The 19,535-nt window shown below is 42.1% G+C and overlaps 1 protein-coding gene across 2 annotated transcripts; it reads right to left on the bottom strand.

Annotated features, from left to right (window-relative positions):
* Positions 1–1,886: 1,886 nt before the first annotated feature.
* Positions 1,887–19,274, bottom strand: tdh (L-threonine dehydrogenase). Of its 2 annotated transcripts, none has more exons than XM_084315207.1 (9): positions 19,165–19,274; positions 16,060–16,259; positions 15,201–15,243; positions 14,521–14,591; positions 10,205–10,354; positions 6,688–6,860; positions 4,852–4,942; positions 3,937–4,206; positions 1,887–3,657 (listed from the first exon to the last, which is right to left on the bottom strand). In XM_084315207.1, exons 2-9 carry the CDS (start codon positions 16,247–16,249, stop codon positions 3,518–3,520), a joined length of 1,128 nt encoding a protein of 375 aa, XP_084171333.1. In that variant the 5' UTR covers positions 16,250–16,259; positions 19,165–19,274; the 3' UTR covers positions 1,887–3,517. The 2 variants fall into 2 exon arrangements, with proteins under 2 accessions (XP_084171333.1, XP_084171334.1); XM_084315208.1 differs by lacking the exon at positions 19,165–19,274 and adding an exon at positions 17,392–17,492.
* Positions 19,275–19,535: the final 261 nt, after the last annotated feature.

Below are 19,535 nucleotides of genomic sequence, written 5' to 3'. Positions count from 1 at the left end.
GTGCATATTTTGTAATACAATATATATATCGAATTGAAGGCTTATTTGTTGCCTGTCGATAGCGACAGAATCCGACAAAATGTGTTCAGCGGTTCTCAAGTTACATGCCGGTATTTGAGGCTTGTGCAAAGTACACGGTATTGCGCAAAATACCACTCCCGACTCAGGCTGCAGTAGTTCTGTCAATCTAGATCCAATCTCGAAAATGATTGTGGATCGTTGTAACCAATGAGTGTGGCTTTCCAATGATACCCCACATGGGGATCTCAATAAAAAACTAAAAACACGAAGAAACACAAACAGGAAGAGCAAAACAGCCGAATGAATTGAAGTCTATGAGAAAACTACGTTTTTCTTTGTACACAGTTTACCAAAATCACTCCTAATCACTCATTTCTGAATGGATCTTTATGAATGTTTATGAATTGGATATGTACTACATAAGGCTTCAGGCTATGGCTCCGTCTGGATTTGTAAGCCATACCACCTTCTGGGGAAATACTACCTCTGGACTACTAACTACCACAGAAAAACTTAGTAACACGTTTTTTTACAACTCAAGTTCAGACCTATGTTACTCTATTACGTTAGCACTAAAAGTGAATTTTCAGAATGTCATCTTTCAAAAGAGACCAGGCTCATGCATGTGCTATAAGTACAGTACAGTACTATACGTTTTGGTTTGCAAAAAAAGTATGCAGTCCTCAAGTTCAAGTTAAAAAATTGCTACTTTTCTGCCCGCTTGTTAAGAGGCTAGGCTACTAACTAGAACCAAGAGGAGAGACCACATCAGTCCACTATTAGCTAACCTACATTGCCATTTAGAATCGATTTCAAGGTCCTCCTCCTTATACACAAAGCACTAAATGGAACAGGACCAAGCTACATTGCAAATTCTCTAGTCAACTATGTGCCTTCTAGAACATTGCGATCATCTACTACTGGTCTATTGAAGGTTCCAAACCACAGCCTAAAGAGAATCGGGGATGCAGCCTTTGCAAACTATGCACCAAAGTTATGGAACACACTACCTATGGACATTAGGGAAGCTAGATATCTTAATATTTTTAAAAATAAGCTAAAAACATACCTCTTCACCATAGCCTTGTAATACACTCCGCTGTTGATTGTAGCTACTGTAGCACTATTCTTTTTGTTTTTACTTTACTTTTTATTGCACTGCACTGTTGCATAATTTTAATTCTACAATTGTATTGCACTGCACTATTTTACTCTGTCTATTGCTTTTTATTACAGATTAAAAACTGTCAGGTATTAAACTGTGTGGGTATCAAACAAGAAAGACTGTCAGGCTTTAAAACTGTGTAGGACCCAGGCCTAGAACTGTGCAGAGTGGTAACTGCGCCCTGATGTAAGGTTTGCCCTGAGCGGGAGGTTCGAAGGGTCAAAGTGGGCATCAAACAGGAGGGAAGACTGTCCAAACAGAGAAGGTAAAGACGACTTTAAACTAATCCAGAACTATTTTATTGCACTGTAAAAAAACTGATTTTATGTCTGCACTTTGTGCTCATTTCATGTCTATTCTACTTATTGCACTGCACTATTTTACTCTGTCTATTCTATCTTACTCTTTATAATTATAGTGAAGCACTTTGAGCTGCAGTTTCTATATGAAAGGTGCTATACAAATAAAGTTGTATTATTATTACACATGCATGCCCTTAGTTCGAGGAAGTGGGGAATTGTTATTCTATTTTGTTGTTGAATTTCTATTGAGAATTGTTTTAAGAATCCTTATTCTAAGCTGATGCAGGCAGTGATGTCCCTGGTCTTGTCATGCATAGAAATGGAACCTGGAATAGTTCTCACTCAAAAAGTGTGTGCATTTTAAGACCTGGCAGTTACAGATGAAAGGGACGGAAAAGTACTTGGAAAAGAAAACAATTTTATTGACAAAAGCTTGGTTTTCTGATTGATTGAAAGAACAGAACTTGCTCAGACTTTCACGTAGAAAGAAAAATGCGTTGACTTACTAAACTCATGTGAAAAGAAAATGACAGCACCACAACATGTGGTCAATTACATTTCCCAGATTGTGACAACATAACCCCGCTGAGCTCTTCCATTTTGAGGAGACGGAATTGGTGAGAAAACAAAATGGCTTGAGGTGATGGCTGAGAAGGACAATTAGAAAACAAAAAAGAAACAAGGTCCACATTCAGCCAGCCGTCATTTCGACTGGAACACCCACACCGGTACATACAAGTGCCAAAAAGAAAAAAGCACATTTACTCAACATGATTCCCATACATTTACCACCAGCAGTCAGAATAAATAGAGCATTCAAAACAAGTGGAATAAACAAAAAACTAAAAATACATATATATAAAGTGATCTCATTGTCAAATGAGTTGCTCTACATTGCTCTAGATGCAGATGCACTGAAACTGCCCGTTACAGGGGTCCCCTTATCTACTATCAACTGGCATTTTAAAGGCTTGTCTTTTTTTTCCCCTTCTAAAGTGCATCAAGGGACATAGTTTAAATTTAATTTGTAAACACTTTTAAATTATAACTTCTTTACCAATTTGATTTTGGCCTTGATTTAGATTTTATATCTTATCTTATAATTATAAATGAATTCATAAATAGAAGAAAAGAAAAAAAGAAATGCCCTCATGTTATATTTCCAAAGAGAAAATGGTTCAAGCACTTAAGATTGACAGATGCTACATTCATTTGTTCAACTTGCTTGGTTCTTGCCCAGAAATCATCGCTAATGTTTACACCATAGCCATGCAAGTCATCTACCTTTTTGTTCAAACGGCCCTGCACCTCCCCCACCCCCCTCATCCACGACATGCCACTGACTACCCAACCCAAGCCTCCATGCAGAGAGAGGAACGGGGTGGCAGAGAACGAGGGAGGGAGGGGCGAGCAGAATAGGGAGGTGTAGTGGTTACGTCATTGTCGTTTCCGACCGGTCCACCTCGCTTGAAATTGCAATGTATTTCCAACGGACACATTTCTAAATCGCCTCGTTTAAAAAAAAAATAAAGCATGAACATTGGCATGGTGTACCTTTCTATGTATATTCATCCACAATCTATAGCTCAACATGAAACAATTAAATCGTAAAATAATTACGTATCATTTTATTTCAACAAAAAATGCTCAAACAATAATATTAAGTGATAGAAGAGAACTCATTTTGTGCAAAAAATGGAAAGCTTGCCAATGTCCACGAGGCAGAATTATTACAATAGCCGATAATACGTATTCCCAATGATAAATCCCTATACGGGTGGACCGCACGGGAAACTACAGTGACGACGGACTACACCGCCCTATCGAGGGAGGGCTGGAGGATTGGCCCCGCCTACTCTCCGAAGCATGACTCATCACATTCTGAAGACACAGTAGCTCTGTGCTGGACAAACGGAGCCCTTGGAGAAGAGAGAGAAAGACTATGTACAGACAACACTTCTCCGTTCTCTGAGCAGTTTTTACAGTATGTACACAGGATGCGCCCACCGCTGCCACGTTGGTTGCGCTCTCAGTTTGCGCGAGCCATGCGTGTTTCTGAGCCGATGTAGTTGAGCATTGTCTGGATGAGCTCCGGGAGGTCGTAGTCGTGCTTCCAGCCCCAGTCGTTCCGCGCGTTTACGTCATCAAAGTTCATTGGCCAGCTGTCGGCTAAAAAGAAGAAAAGAAAAAAGAACCCATATATTTTAGATACATGTCAATAATTTATTTAGAAATACTAACTTTAAAAAAATTACATAGTTCAGCTTTATAGATAATAATTTTTAAGTAGAGTAATTTTTTCTTTGAACGTTATCTATATAGCACCTTTAAATATGGGGACACAAAATGGCGCAAGTGAGAACAACCCATACTAGTACAAACTATACAAAGCCTGTCGGACGGGGTCAAAGTCACAGGGTCAGTTAATAAACGTCGACGTATATTTACCAATAGCCTGTCGGACGGGGTCAATGTCGTAGGTGACCTCCAGGTCGGGCAGTTGTTTCTGGACCTCCTGGGCCAGCTCCTCGGGGGAGAAGCTCATGGCGTTGATGTTGTACGTCCTCATGCTCAGGCTCTCCGCCGGCGCCTCCATCACCTCCACGGTGGCGCGCAGGCAGTCGTCGATGTACATCATGGGCAGCCGCGTGCCAGGCTTCAGGTTGCACTCGAACTTGCCCGTCTTGACGGCGTCGTGGAAGATCTGGACGGCGTAGTCTGGAAGGAGAGAGAGAGAGAGAGCAATATAATGTTACACTCATAAGTATGTTTTCTTTATGGGAGACAGTGGGGGAGACAGAGTCGGGGGGGGGAACACAGGGGAGGGTGTTAACCCTTTCACTGCCACACTACAGAAGGTTAATCCTTTACTATCACACTATCGACGGTTAGTGTGATGGCAAATGTAACGGTACTGTATATCTGTATGTCATGATGTATGTCATGATTAGATTAGATGATTAGATTATTATATCTGTATGTTGTGTATGTCATAAATGTCATTATGAATTGAAAATGGGGTACCGTGAGAACAAGACGAAAGTCTTTCTCTGGTCTGCATCCCCTTAACAATTGAGTGTATTGAGCCGTACTGTACTGGGAAGGGATAACCTTCTGTAGTGTGGCAGTGAAAGGGTTAACCTGCGGTTGTGTGGCAGTGAAATGGTTAACCTTATGTGTATTGTCGCAGTGAAAGGGTTAAAATACAGCGCGGTCTCGCCGTAAGTGGATGGAACAGGTCTGTTGCATAACGGGGACATGTGACATGATGACGGGAGGGGTACAGGAATAGACGGGAACGGAGACCTTGTTGTGCGTCAGGGTGGGCGTGATGGTGTGTTGGAGGGAGGGGGTGCCACTCACCTGTTGTGCCCCCGCCAGGCTGGGAGTCGGCGGAGATGATGCCTGGGTAGCGGAGACAGCGGAAGTCCAGTCCATAACGGTGGTGGTAGTACTGAGGAGGAGCAAAGCATTTAGCGTCAGGATTCAATCATGTTTTTTTTAAATGATGAATAAAAGTGTTCGGATTAACTACAAACAAATGAGATTAAAATAACTCCACATAGTGGGTCTCAGTGGTGCATCATATACACAGCTAGGGTTGGGCACCGTTCACATTTGAATTGATACCGGTACCCAACGGTACCTTTTTCGGTACTTTAGTCTCTAAAAATGTAATCTACCTGCCTCAGTTGTAAACAAATTTGTCCAAACTTCAAATAATTTATTAGCATTATTATTTATTTAGAACAATTTGTTAATATATATATAATATTGCAGCGAGCGTCGTCTGCATCTAGCTTTGTAAAGTGTAACCACTTCATAGGTTTCTAAACGTCAACAGACTTTTATTTTTTTTCATTACCGAAATGTGGCACCGGTGGATCTCACGTGAATCAGTACTCGGTAGTACCGACGTGATTCGGTCGATACCCTTAAAAGTACCGGATTCGGTACCCATCCCCTATACACAGCAATAAACTACATAGTGGGTCTCAGTGGTGCATCATATACACATAGTGGTAAAATAAATAAATAAATTTTCTGATAAAGTGCCTCTTTAGAGAGTCAGTCCAACATGTCGCTGAGGACTGAGCCCAAACGTTCAAACCTTTTGTTCGCTACGTTGGCATTCAAAATCAACATTTGAATTAAAAAAATATTATTTAATTTTTTTTTACATTTTTGTGTCTATTCATGCTGTTTAAACCAATGGGGTTTTTCTTCACAGTTGCAGATAAAGATTAGGCTACACTAATATTATAGTATTAAAACTGATGAGTTAAAGGGGACATGTACTGCTATTCCTAGCACTATTTGGGCAACTTTACACAATTCCTGTTAGTCTATTGAAGACATCTGTAAGGTTTTTTTCAAAAAAATTCATTGTTTTATATTTCTAATCAAGTACTCAAAACCATCATTTTCCAGCTTCAAGATTTCAGGCTGTTATGGCCTGGCTCCGCCCATAAGCACTTTGAGTGACAGTCAGCCCACACAGCGACTGGTAGACAGAGAGAGAGGGGGGGGGGTGGGAGAGAGAGACTTCCAGAGCGAAACCCGACACCTCTGCGCACACTCCGCGCGGCAGCTTGTGGGCCTCCCTTCCTCCCCTCTCCCGTGTGCCGCGCAGCGCACGCAGAGGCGTCGGTCCCCACTCCGCCTCGCAGCATGAGGAAGTGGCTTCCACTCGCTGTCTAGTCTAGGTAGAATGGGGGCGGGCATTAGCTCCAACCACAGAGCCAATCGCATCACTGTGCGCTACCCAGCGTCCGAATGACGTGACTCAGACGTTCAAATCAAAATGGCCTGATTTACTGGAGGAGGAAAGGGGCTGAGCTGAATCAGAGCAATCCGCCAAATATGGTATTTTAGACACTAAAACACATTGATACGAACTCCTATTACTATAATACAATGCTAGAGACTGAAAAATGACATTTATAGTACATGTCACCTTTAAAGAAAGTTGATTTAATAAAAAAAAAAAATCATTTAATCAGATTAATGACTTTATTCAAATTGAGGATTTAGTTTGAGGATATTTATATATAAGAATATATATATAGATTTTTTTTTAAATTATTATTAAAAACGAAGGTTCGAACGTCTGTTCGAAAAACCCTGACTAAGTTCGAATCCCAAAAACAGGCTTCGGGGAAACAGCCTTGGAACAGATATAAAGGTCTAAGTTCTCACCTCGCCCATCAGCTCGGCGTGGACCTTGGAGACCCCGTAGATGGTGCGGGGCCTCTGCACACAGAGGTCGGGGGTGGGGTCGCGGGGAGACGTGGGCCCAAAGGCCCCGATGGTGCTGGGGACGAAGAGGCGCAGGCCGTGTTCCGCTGCGATGTCCAGGATGTTGTGGAGACCTGGGGAGTGGACGGTAGGGACATCAGCACGCTGCATTTCAGCCACATTGATGGAAGCGTTGGTGGTGTATTGGGTTGGTGATATATTGGGCTATATAAGTTACCGGTATGCTCTTCAGACCAAGAACATTGGACATTCTTCGTGAAAGCCCTATGTGCAGCACGGGTAATTGGGGCGGGACAGGCCAGCATTGAGCTGTGGGTCGCAGCGGCCGAAAAAGTTAAGGCCACTATCTAGCAGCGAAGCGCCGGGGTTAGGGTGTTGGTCCTGGGGGGTCCGGGGGTCCTGGGGTGGAGGAAATGTCTTTTGTCTCGTGTGTCTGTGTTAATATAATTAGTTTTTATTTTTAGGTTCTGTATTTATTATTTCTTTTTGTTTGTTATTTCTACTGTCGTTATATTGTCATTATTGTTATTACTGTCTGGTGATGTTCTGTTTATTATTATTATTATTATATTATGTGCCATCATGTTTGGTTTTATATTCTATGTAAAAAAAAGAGAGAAAATAAAAGAAATTTGATTTTTTTTAAAGTGAGAGTGCTTTGAGAGGCAAAGAGGATTAATTTTTTTATCCAGGCCTTATTTAAACATTGTCTGGCATGATGTTGACTAGTACAGGCCTTCATGTCACTGATTGCTTTAGTATTGAGAAACATGGCATGTGATGCATCCTCTCACCAGGCTCCAATACCATACAATGTTTTAGCCTTCAAAAACCATGATAACTGTCCTTTTCTAAAATAGGTTACAGCAGAATCAGATGCGTCTTCATACGTTCTGCTGAGGAAATGGTTGCAAACTGTTGAATCAAAAAGTTATGAGTTTCATAGGCCAGTTAGGCAACTAGTCAACTTAGATAGCAAGGCTCTTCCTGGTCTATATGGAGGTGTAGTGGTTACTTCCTGGTCTATATGGAGGTGTAGTGGTTACTTCCTGGTCTATAGGGAGGTGTAGTGGTTACTTCCTCATCTATATGGAGGTGTAGTGGTTACTTCCTGGTCTATAGGGAGGTGTAGTGGTTACTTCCTGGTCTATAGGGAGGTGTAGTGGTTACTTCCTGGTATATAGGGAGGTGTAGTGGTTACTTCCTGGTCTATAGGGAGGTGTAGTGGTTACTTCCTGGTCTATAGGGAGGTGTAGTGGTTACTTCCTGGTCTATAGGGAGGTGTAGTGGTTACTTCCTGGTCTATAGGGAGGTGTAGTGGTTACTTCCTGGTAGGGATGCCCCGATCACGTTTTTTGCCACCGATATCGATCACCGATCGTCTTGAGCCATATCGGCCGATACCGATCCGATACCGATCGTTTTTGATTAATAAAAAAAATATATATATATAATTATTTTTTTTTTTTTTTATAAAATATATATATTATATAATTAGACTTGTACTTGTAGTTGTATTATCTGCGAGACAACGCCACCACGCAACAAGTCAAAATGCTCGCTATCTCCACTGTCTGTGTGTACATACTCTGCTTTGATCAAATCACATTCGGCTCTGCAGATTTACCCTAGGCTCTGCAGATATACCCTACTCCCTCAGCTATCCCCGTTAGTGACTGCGACGCAAGCCGGGCTTCGAATATGCATCGAATGAGTGTTATAAGACATTGATATCAGGAGCTGTCTGTAGCTACTGCTAGCCGGAAATATAACGTTAAGACAACGCCTCAGTGAACTATTTAGTTGAATGGGACATTTCGTTTTGAACAGTGAGCTAAGCTAACGTGAGCTAACAGAGGTATCATACACTAGTACTAGATAACTAGACTATTGCTGGAGCATTTGTTGATATCAGGAGCTATCAGTAGCTAGCCGGCTAGATACCGTTCAGTTAGACAATGCCTCATCATGTATTAAACTAAAAGTGAATAGTTGACTGGGTCATTTTGTAACGGTAGCTAACGTTAGCTCATGGAGGTCCCGTCCCACTAGACTAGACTAGACCCGTGTTTACATGCGTGCGGGAGGAGCTGGAGGAGGAGCAGACGCGCAGCACTGTGTGCAGCTCCCGGTGTCTGAGACAGAACTCAGCGAGTGAGATCTGTTTTGACGATCGGCGAAAATAAAGCATTATCACCGATCACCGATCGCATATTTATACTGATTATCGGCCGATAACGATCGGTGGCCGATCGATCGGGGCATCCCTACTTCCTGGTATATAGGGAGGTGTAGTGGTTACTTCCTTGTCTACAGGGAGGTGTAGTGGTTACTTCCTGGTCTATAGGGAGGTGTAGTGGTTACTTCCTGGTCTATAGGGAGGTGTAGTGGATACTTCCTGGTCTATAGGGAGGTGTAGTGGTTACTTCCTGGTCTATAGGGAGGTATAGTGGTTACTTCCTGGTCTATAGGGAGGTGTAGTGGTTACTTCCTGGTCTATAGGGAGGTGTAGTGGTTACTTCCTGGTCTATAGGGAGGTGTAGTGGTTACTTCCTGGTCCATAGGGAGGTGTAGTGGTTACTTCCTGGTCTATAGGGAGGTGTGGTGGTTACTTCCTGGTCTATAGGGAGGTGTGGTGGTTACTTCCTGGTCTATAGGGAGGTGTAGTGGTTACTTCCTGGTCTATAGGGAGGTGTGGTGGTTACTTCCTGGTCTATAGGGAGGTGTAGTGGTTACTTCCTGGTCTATAGGGAGGTGTAGTGGTTACTTCCTGGTCTATAGGGAGGTGTGGTGGTTACTTCCTGGTCTATAGGGAGGTGTAGTGGTTACTTCCTGGTCTATAGGGAGGTGTAGTGGTTACTTCCTGGTCTATAGGGAGGTGTAGTGGTTACTTCCTGGTCTATAGGGAGGTGTAGTGGTTACTTCCTGGTCTATAGGAATTGCAATGTATTTCCAAATGGACACATTTCTAAATCGTCTCATTTAAAACAAATAAAGCATGAACATTGGCACGGTGTACCTTTCTGTGTGTATTCATCCACAATATATAGCTCAACATGAAACAATTCGCAAATTAATCGTTAAATAATTACGGATACTTTTATTTCCACCAAAAGTGCTTAAACAATAATGTTAGTGATAGAAGGGAACTCATTTTGTGCAAAAATGGAAAGCTTGCCAATGTTCATGAGGCAGAATTATTACAACAGCCGATAATACATTTTCTCAATGATAAATCCCTATACGGGTGGACCTCGCGGGAAACTAAAGTGACGTCAGACTACACCGCCCTATAATTTTGATGTAACATTTTGGCAGAGATATAGGTACCAAAATAGTAGATGTAGTAGTAGTGGTAGATACGAGGTCCTAGTTGGAATACCCCGTTTGGTCAGTGCCAGGGATCTACTTGTTGGTCTCTCTCTCCGTCTCCACGTCACCTGCCACCCGTACTCACCGGTTATGTTGACGGCCCGCGCCAGGGGCACGTTTGCTTCACCGACGGCGCTGAGGAGGGCGCTGTAGTGGACCAGCCAAGTGATGCGATTGTTCACCACAATCTCACGCAGGTTCTTGTAATCCAAAATGTCAGAGTAGATGAAGGGGCCTGAAGGAGACAGAGATGATAATGTTTTATATATATATATACATTACACACACACTTTCACTATTAAAATTATGATCTCACTCAGAAGAGCAGCTGGGTATTTCACTTTCTTTTTAAAGATATTTTTAGGGCATTCTTAAGTGCTTTTATTGACAGGGAGAGAGAGAGAGAGAGAGAGAGAGAGAGAGAGAGAGGGAGGACCTGCAACACATGTCCCTGGGCCGGATTTGAACCCAGGACGTTGCGATTACGCTGCAAGCGTAGTTACGTGGTACGCCACTGGGGTACTGCAAAATTCAGTACTGTATCTACAAAAAAACCTGTAAATCATCTGACCTTAATTCATTTGCTTTGAATTTTAGTACACTTGATCTCAAGAAGGTGCTCATTGGCATTTTTTTCCCACATCTGGTCAATGTTATTCACTGTTCATTGGTTAATTATTACAATTTACTCAAGCATAGTAACAGACACAATATTTCCATAGATGTCCCTAGATACCAAGAACATGCAAATGGACCTTGTAGAAGTGGAGCAATCTTCCATGTACTTTTAGGCGATTTTTTCTGAAAATATGGCCAGGGCTTAACACTTTCAGCGCCACGCCTGGTTTTCCGTTTTACCGCTTGAATGCCACCATCGGCACCAATGTTAACGTTAATATCGCCTAATCTATGTTTTAAATTATGGCTATGTGTCTAATCTGCCCATCGCATTATCAAAGACTATTTTCCAGTCAGTGCTGTGAAGGCAGATTGGTTTTTTATCACGTCGTTTCCGTTTCAGAGCAGTTAGAAAAGCCCCCGTTTTGATATAAAAAACGGCTCATTCTGGAGCATTCTATGAAAATCGTCTTTTAGTGGAATATTCCACAACGTTGATATTCGTCGGCCTTTTTATGAATCGTTTTCAAATAAACGCTAGATGATCAATATTATACGTGCACGCACGCACATTACGGCCGCGCACTGATAATCGCTCCGTTGATTTGCTCACGGACTTTTACAGTGAAACCGAAAGAAGACATTTCACAAAACAGCTTATAACTTCATCAAACTTACTCTGATTATCCTACCACTGATAACATAGAGTCCTTACCTGACATCAGATGGTATCCAACTGGTATATTCCAATTCCTGATCACCATTCGAAAAAATCGATACGTGTATGGATCCAACGCGATACAGTAGAACTCCATGATCCGCGGGGATCTGAGGCTCCAGAATGAACTCTAGTAACCCCGGCTGGATCAGTGAACTGGAAAATGTGGAGTACCGGATTTTTTTCCTCATTCATTTTCATTGAGTCCATTCCAAAATCACTTATATCATCTGGGAGACGACAGAGGGCGCTTTTTTCCACAGTGATCGTCGGCGCCCCTCGGCTATACTCGGGTAGGCTCGGGTGATGCAATAATTTGATAAATGATAGGGCGGCTGGGTGGCGCAGCGGAGATTGCGCTCGTCACCAATGCAAGAGACTCCGGTCTCGAATCCGGGTGTCAACATTGCCTCCGGCTTGGGCCAGCCGTCATACTAACTCATTAGCAGAGTTAGCGGGTGGAAGTCGATGGGTGGGGATTTGACGTTGTGGACAGCGACTCCTACAGGTCGGTTGGGGGACGCCTGCACAGCAGAGACAGGAAGTAGCGGGGGTAGTGTGAGCCTCCCATGCGTTACACCTCGCCACTGAGAGTCCGCGCTGGCAGGGGAAAAGATGAGACAGGCTGCCTCCTCGTGTACCGGAGGGGACACGTGATGCAAGGCTTCTATCCTCCCTACAACCGACCAGTGGGGGGCATAGTCGAGCAACGTTCAAGACAGGGGAGGGGAGAATTGGAAATACGAAATTGGGATGGGAGAAAAATAGAAAAATAAGGCTTATCAAAATAAATGTTTGGTTCCGGTTGCCGAACTACCCTGTCGATTTAGGTGCGACCCAAATTATTTTATGAGTTAAAGACATTTTAAAAAAGTTTAAAAAAAAAGTTAAAAAGAAAATACTTTTACAATTTACAATAAAGTTTCATAAAAATCTTAGTCAAACCGTTAGTATTATGGATATTAAACATGCTGGCAGAGTACATGCATCCATGTTGTCGTGAAAATTTTAATTAAATAAAGAAATTCCCTATCCAACAGGAACCAAACAATTTATTTTGTTAGGCCTAAGGAGAAAAAGTGGATAAAAAATAATAATAAACCAAAATGATGCAGACTTGGCATCCTATATAACCTGGCTGAGCCAATATGAAACAATCACTCAAATAATCACCAGATAAAACTTAAATTTCAATCAAATATTTACTGAAAATGTGCAAAATAAGAGAACAGTCTTTGAGGTAAGCAGTCAATCAGCTCATTGAGCCTTAAAATGTATACAAAATAAAATCAACCTAGGATTTTTATATAACCCCCCACAGTGGTGTTCAGTTGGTAAGTCCCAGCAGGGACCAGGATGTAAGCTATATGATGCCCATGTTATTGGTTGCAATACAGATGCACAGTTAGTTGACGCACGTTCTAGCCTCCTCTCTTGTTATTTCACACAAACAGCTACCCCTAGTAGCTGCCTGGCTTCTTATGTTGCCGACATATCCTACAGAACATCCCTTAAAATAGAAATAATTGATTTGCTTGTTAGCCATGTTGATCACAGCGAAACCACAGCTCCGATGCATAATGGCATTGTTTGAAGGTAAATTGGCTTTCAGTGTGTCAGAGCGAGCGCACTCAAGTTGTGCACACTGGACGCTCTGACCGAAGAGTCAGTTTATCAGAGCGGAGCAGTGAATTTATTAACTCACCTTAATATACGGTCGGTGTCGCTTGTCGTTGTCAACATGAACAATAAACATAGCTGTCTGTGGCAACGATAGCTCACTAGCTTGCTAACGTCTTAAATTAAATAAGAAGCTTGCTAAGGTTAGCTCGCTAACGTTACTGGGATTAAAGCAAGCTTTCAGGAGGCAAGCTTTCAGGAGGGGCGGGGGGGGGGGGTCGTTGGCGGGGCGCCGTTGGCGGGGCGGGCATGCGAGTGGCGACGCTCGAGAGAGGACTCCTTCATTTTGTATTGTATTTCTTTATCTAGTAAAAACCTAACTATTCAGTCAGATAGCGATTTATTATGAAAGTATATACAGTGCAATTACAATAACTTTCCAGCACTTTATACACAATTCAAGCACTTTTCAAACCTTGAAAACACCACATTGAAAAACAAGCATTTTCAAGGATTTCCAGCACCCGTACGAACCCTGTGGTACGTTCATTATTTAATGTAAGCTGTGCCGAGTGGTGAATATACAACTACTTATGTTTTAATGTTTGCTGATGGATGTTAACATAATTGATCACTTATTTTTTGTTACCCGTCATCAGGAAAGAAGGTTATTGTAAGTCACAAACTTGACTCTGGAATGTGGCCTACATTTTTAGTGGCCCCTTTCCAAGAGAACACTCGCAACTTCCCCATTGACCATGGTCACAGTGTGCTTCGAAAAAACAATCAATACTAGAGGATTTTTCTCCTTTATTCAAATACGAGCTGTTGGCCAAAGAAGACCTGGATAGGTTTCAATCACGTGTTAAAAGCCAGTGCTTTGTGTGTCCTCACAGCAATAGGCTGATGATATTGGTCTGGTGCAATTGGAAAACATTGACCAATTTCATCCCACTTATGTACACCATTGCCTAATGCCTAACATTATTATTAGCCCGAGATACAAGGAAGAAAGAAAACAATATACATAATACCGATACTTATGTCTGCAATTTATGCATTGTTTTTTATTCTGTCAATTTTATGCCTATGTTCATTTTATACTAATTGCTGTGGGGCACTCTGGACTGCGGTCCATGTGTGAAAAAAAGTATAGATAGTTATTAATATTTATTATTGTTATATTGTAGAAATGTGAGCATTGAAATGTCTGTAAAGTCTTGACGACATTGAAAATGAGGGTGACCTCAATTGTCTTTGAGAATAAATAAAGGTTTGAATGAATGAATAATAACTAATAATATCCATGTATATATTTCTTTATATAAATCTAAGTTTCTTGTGATCATAAGATTGATGTGTACAAAGAGGACAGCATTTTGTTGGTGTACTAAAAGCTATTTCTGATGAAAGTATGAAACTTCAGACACCAGAGTTTTACATACCACTGTGGAAGACGTGGCTCGGAGGCTTCCTGATGTCTGACAGGATGACGTTGTTTTTTCCAAATTTCTGCCTGTAAGACACGAAGTTCAACTATAAACAAAATTGTAGACATACATGTATATATATATAACACTACTAGTGAAGGAAAATGTTCTTACGGGTTCCCAAAGACATTGCAAAATGAAAATCAATGACTTTCAAGTACCTTTCCAAGCACTATTTTTCATTTTTAAAAAGGGAATTTAAAAGGATACAATTCACTTTTAAATTATGTTTTTTTTTAATTGAAATCATCATTGAGATCCAATATTTATGGCTTAAAACCAATTTCCGACAATTACCGGTAGTTACACTTTAGATAAAGAAAAATTATATATTTCTTGATTCAGAAATGTTTTATCATGGATGAACAAAACTTTCAATGTGAATGGTTGATTTGAATTTCAAGGACTTTTTAAGCACCTTGTTAAAAAATGGGCTGTTCAAGCAATTCCAGGCCTTTGACTTTTTTTTTGGTAAAAAAGCAAGCACTTTAAGCACTTCAGGGACCTTGTGCGAACCCTGTACATTGTGAAGGGTTCTAAAACAGGTTTATGGTTTAAATTGGCGGGTTGCCAGCCACAGACTATAAAACTATAGCTTGTGTGAAGGCAGACACAGGGCCGTGAGAAATTCTTACCTCAACAATTTGGCGAGCCCCACCCCCAGCTGCCCAAGGCCGCCTGCGAGAGACAAGAGGAAGAGCTCAGACGGCAACACAAACATTACACAGCGGTAGCACAGGATTATGAGCAATCCAGTTACTGGTTGCCATGGACACCGAAGTTACGTGGGCCTCATCATAAGGAAGTTCAAGACCCTTGAAGCCGATACAGCGTGTTCTCGTCAACATCCCACATGACGCTCTCTCTCTGCTGCCCTCATTCAAATGCAGCTCTAATATTGGCACACATTTCCACCACATACTGTACACAGTGTTATCTCCATAAATCATCCTTCCCCCTCAGCCAACTGTGCATGTTTGCCGCACCAGTTCTTGCTTCAAATTAATATTGATTTTTCTTATACCATTGCACTTTACTGTACAGATTGCTCTATACATACTGTGTTTCATTGCAACTAATTGTTGATCGTCACATCCTGGTTAGACGCACACAATTTCATTGCACTTGCCTTGTACTGTGTAATGACAATAAAGTGAATCTAATCTAATAAGATACATTGCTCGTCTTTTGACTCGAAGGAGACAGTCCGTCTATAGTATGTCATCTACCATAAATAATGTGTCGGCTAAGTCACTTGAACCCCCCCCCCCCCCATAGATATATCTTACGATAAACAAACATACCCGTTATATAAATGACTAATATGTGTGGATATACCTGTAGATAGTGATACTGTACAATGAAAAAGAATGTGATACTCCTCTTCTGTCCTAGTTACTGATGTGTGGTGCAGAGTCGACGACAACAATGAGATTTCCCTTCAGGGAGGAGAGTGAAGGAAAAAAATGCAGTTCTGATCTCCTCTCATCTCACCTGTAATGAGCACCTTGGGGTGGTCCGTGTCAGAGAAAGACACGGAATGGAAGCTGGCATCAGATGTCACCTGTCGGGGTGAGAAACTGATGTTGCGCACAGCAACTGTGAGGGGTTGGCAGTGCCCACACGCAGGGCTGGCCAGGAGAGCCTGCTTCGCCACTTTGCACAGCGTCCGGATGACAGGCATCTTCAGTTACCTGCGAGTGGGGAAGAGAGGAGAGAGAGAGAGTTTGAGGACCGGTGACAGTGCCAGCTCTTTTTGGCAACATGTCAAGCTGTAAAGGAATGTGAATCACTACCCACTTTCAAAACCACTCTCAAAGAACACCTACGGGAGACTGCAATTCGAAACTGGCCCCTGCAAATGTCCTAACCCAGTTGTACAGTAAATGACCAAGTATGGATTTGTCAGTATTCCAATGTACAGTGTACAGTGTCCCCCACCCACCCACCCACCCAACCCCACCCCAACCTCCTCCAATGTACAGTTTCTGCGTCAGATGTATATACACTCTTTTCTGGACACTTTTTGTATCACAAACTGTACTGTATTTGCAAATCTGGTATGTCATAAATGTATAGATGTAGCAGTACTTATGTCATGTATGTCATATATGTTATGATGAATTGAAAATGGGGGACCCTGATGTAAACAAGACGAAAGTCTTTCTCTGGTCTGCATCCCCTTAACAATTGTGTGTATTGAGCTGTAGCCTACTGTACTGTACCCATTCTGCAATCTGTTAATAAAGTTTTCAATCAATCAATCAAGATCTCAACTTCACCTTCTTTCATCAACAGAATTAATACCTCTTAGACTTTCTTTTTCCTAGAATGAACATTAAAAAACCCACTCTTATCAATTCTCCATGATTAAAAGCTTGGTCCTATTCGGCCCCTGAGCTAGACCTTTGATTTCCATCATCTCTGGCGTTCTACTTTTAATGCAGCGTTTCAATGCGGAGACGTAACATAATATACAGCAGACTACCGTTGGATCGAGATAATAATAAACACGTCTTTTTTCCACAGACTCCGCGAAGCGACAGCGGGAGCCAAGGCAGTATAGAGTATAGAGTAGACGTGAGAGGATGCGGAATACCCATTTTCAAATTCACATGTACAATATATAGCCTAGGTTACAACAAGCATCCGAGGAGTTTATTTGTTTATTAGCTATTTTCAAGCTGTGCATCACACAGACACACATCATTTGGTGGATGGCGCGCCTGCCTGTCTTTGTCTTTCATATTTTCCAGACAAATGTAGTAGGCTATAAATAATCGATCCATTCTACACACCACGTAATTGCATAAACCTACTACTTACCGATGGTCCAGGAGGGTGAGCTTCCAAACAAAAAGGAAGGAGGTAATTTGAGTAGCTTTATAAATACTGCCCTGCCTTCAGCGAGAGCCAATGGGGCCGCGTGGGGCGGGTGTGAAGATGCGGTACAGTGCTGGCACGGCTGGCATTACAGGTTGGAGCATGTGATGCATGTTCGCCCCTTTCGTGACTGTGATGCACCGAGTGACTCCACAGTCACTTGCTCCTCAATAGGAAACCAACGTATGTTGACCATGAAGGACTGGTTCTGGCCGAACCGTTCGTTATACAAGTATCACAGCGACATGTCAAAGGTACTCACAGTTGCACGAGGGTTTCGGACAGAGATACGGGCTGGTTTGAAAGCTCGACGTTGCTAATAAACATTTTAAATATTTTTTATAAACTGGTCAACACTGCATTATTTCCGGCGTTGGGTGCATGCTGCGCATGCGCTGTGATCACACCAGGCACCCAACGCCGGAAATAATGCCGTGTTGACCAGTTTATAAAAAATATTTAAAATGTTTATTAGCAACGCCGAGCTTTCAAACCCTGTATCTCTGTCCGAAACCCTCGTGCAGCTGTGAGTACCTTTGACATGTATCTGTGATACTTGTATAACGAACGGTTCGGCCAGAACCAGTCCTTCAGGGTAAATCTAGGTTGGTTTCCTATTGAGGAGCAAGTGACTGTGGATTCACTCGGACACTCGGTGCATCACAGTCACGAAAGGGGCTAGATGCGCTTTTTCTGCAGGCCTGCCAGCCAGGCCATACCCCCCCCCCCCCCCCCACACACACACACACACGGTGCAGTGCGCAATGTCCGATTATAATTACTGCCCCCCCCCCCCCCCCGCCATCTGTTGAGCCACTCGCGTTGAAACGTCCCGCCGGCTGCTTGTGTAATAATGCGGGGCTCACAAATCAGGTCTGCGCGCATTAGTCAGCGGTCAAGGCTCACAAACAATTTAACGAATGACAGGATAATCAATCAAAACGGACAAAAAAAAATCAAGTCACTTCAAACTATAGTGTTTTTGTGACCATTTAACGGGGAAGAAAGAGTTTTTAAAGGGTGTGAGTCAATATTATTATCACCTATATTTTACCTTTTTTCTTATTCTCTGTATTGCTTTGATTCTGTCTAGTTTATCATGCTCATTGTATGTGTATAGTATTACATTATAGACTAGTAATTATCTTATTTATAATAATATTTCCGAATAAATGTCACCTGTCATTACTAGTTATCTGAATGAATCATAAGGTCGTTTATACCTATATATTTAGACCGTCTGCTTTGGTAACATTATTTTCCATATTGGGAAATCACCGCTTAACCCAGAGGAAGGACGTAATTGTGGAAAAGTACCCCAATTTATAAGCCTACCTTAAACTACACGATAGCCCTTATTCATAGCTAACATCTTGTTCAAACGGAGGAAATAATAAGTATAATAATAGCCAACGCAATATATTTTAAAGGTGCCAACTGGGCAAGGAGACAAAAGCCTTGGCACGTCTCCTGCCACTCTGCCACCGTTAGATTAGACAAACCATCCCATAATAAACCCCGCCTTTACGCTTGTACCGATTACGCAGAGGAAGTAGCCAGAAACGAACCTATACATGAGAGACAACTATTTGAGTAAAAAAAAAAAAAGGAAATCTGATAAATGTACAAATAAATAAACCCGATCTTATTTGGGGGTTACATTCATATTAATATAGTTAGAATAAAATAAGAAGTGAAACAGAACAGTTTACTCACCAATAAATATATTTTTTAAATAGAAAAATAAAAATGTTCCCTCTTCCTTCTATGTCCCTGTTCTCTGGATAACGAACGGTTCGGTCTGACGGTCACGTGTTCTCTTGTCCGGTGGTTATTGCGTCACTGCAGCCCCGCGTCCCCTTATATATCAGCTGCCCTGCGCGCCGGGCCTCGGCTCCGATTGGCGGAGCCTTGGAGGTGCGGTCCTTACATTCCGAGACCCCGCCCCCACGTTGACGTCACCGCGATGCCTCTATGTAACCGACATACATACTTGATTGATTGAAAATTGTATTAACAGATTGCAGAATGGGTACAATGCAGTACGGCTCAATACACACAATTGTTAAGGGAATGCAGACCAGAGA

Source organism: Notolepis coatsorum (genome assembly GCF_963971535.1).
Source record: "Notolepis coatsorum genome assembly, chromosome: 5".
Classification (NCBI taxonomy): Eukaryota; Metazoa; Chordata; class Actinopteri; order Aulopiformes; family Paralepididae; genus Notolepis; species Notolepis coatsorum.
The sequence above is the reverse complement of the archived record's forward strand: the minus strand, read 5'-3'. Positions and strand labels throughout refer to the sequence as shown.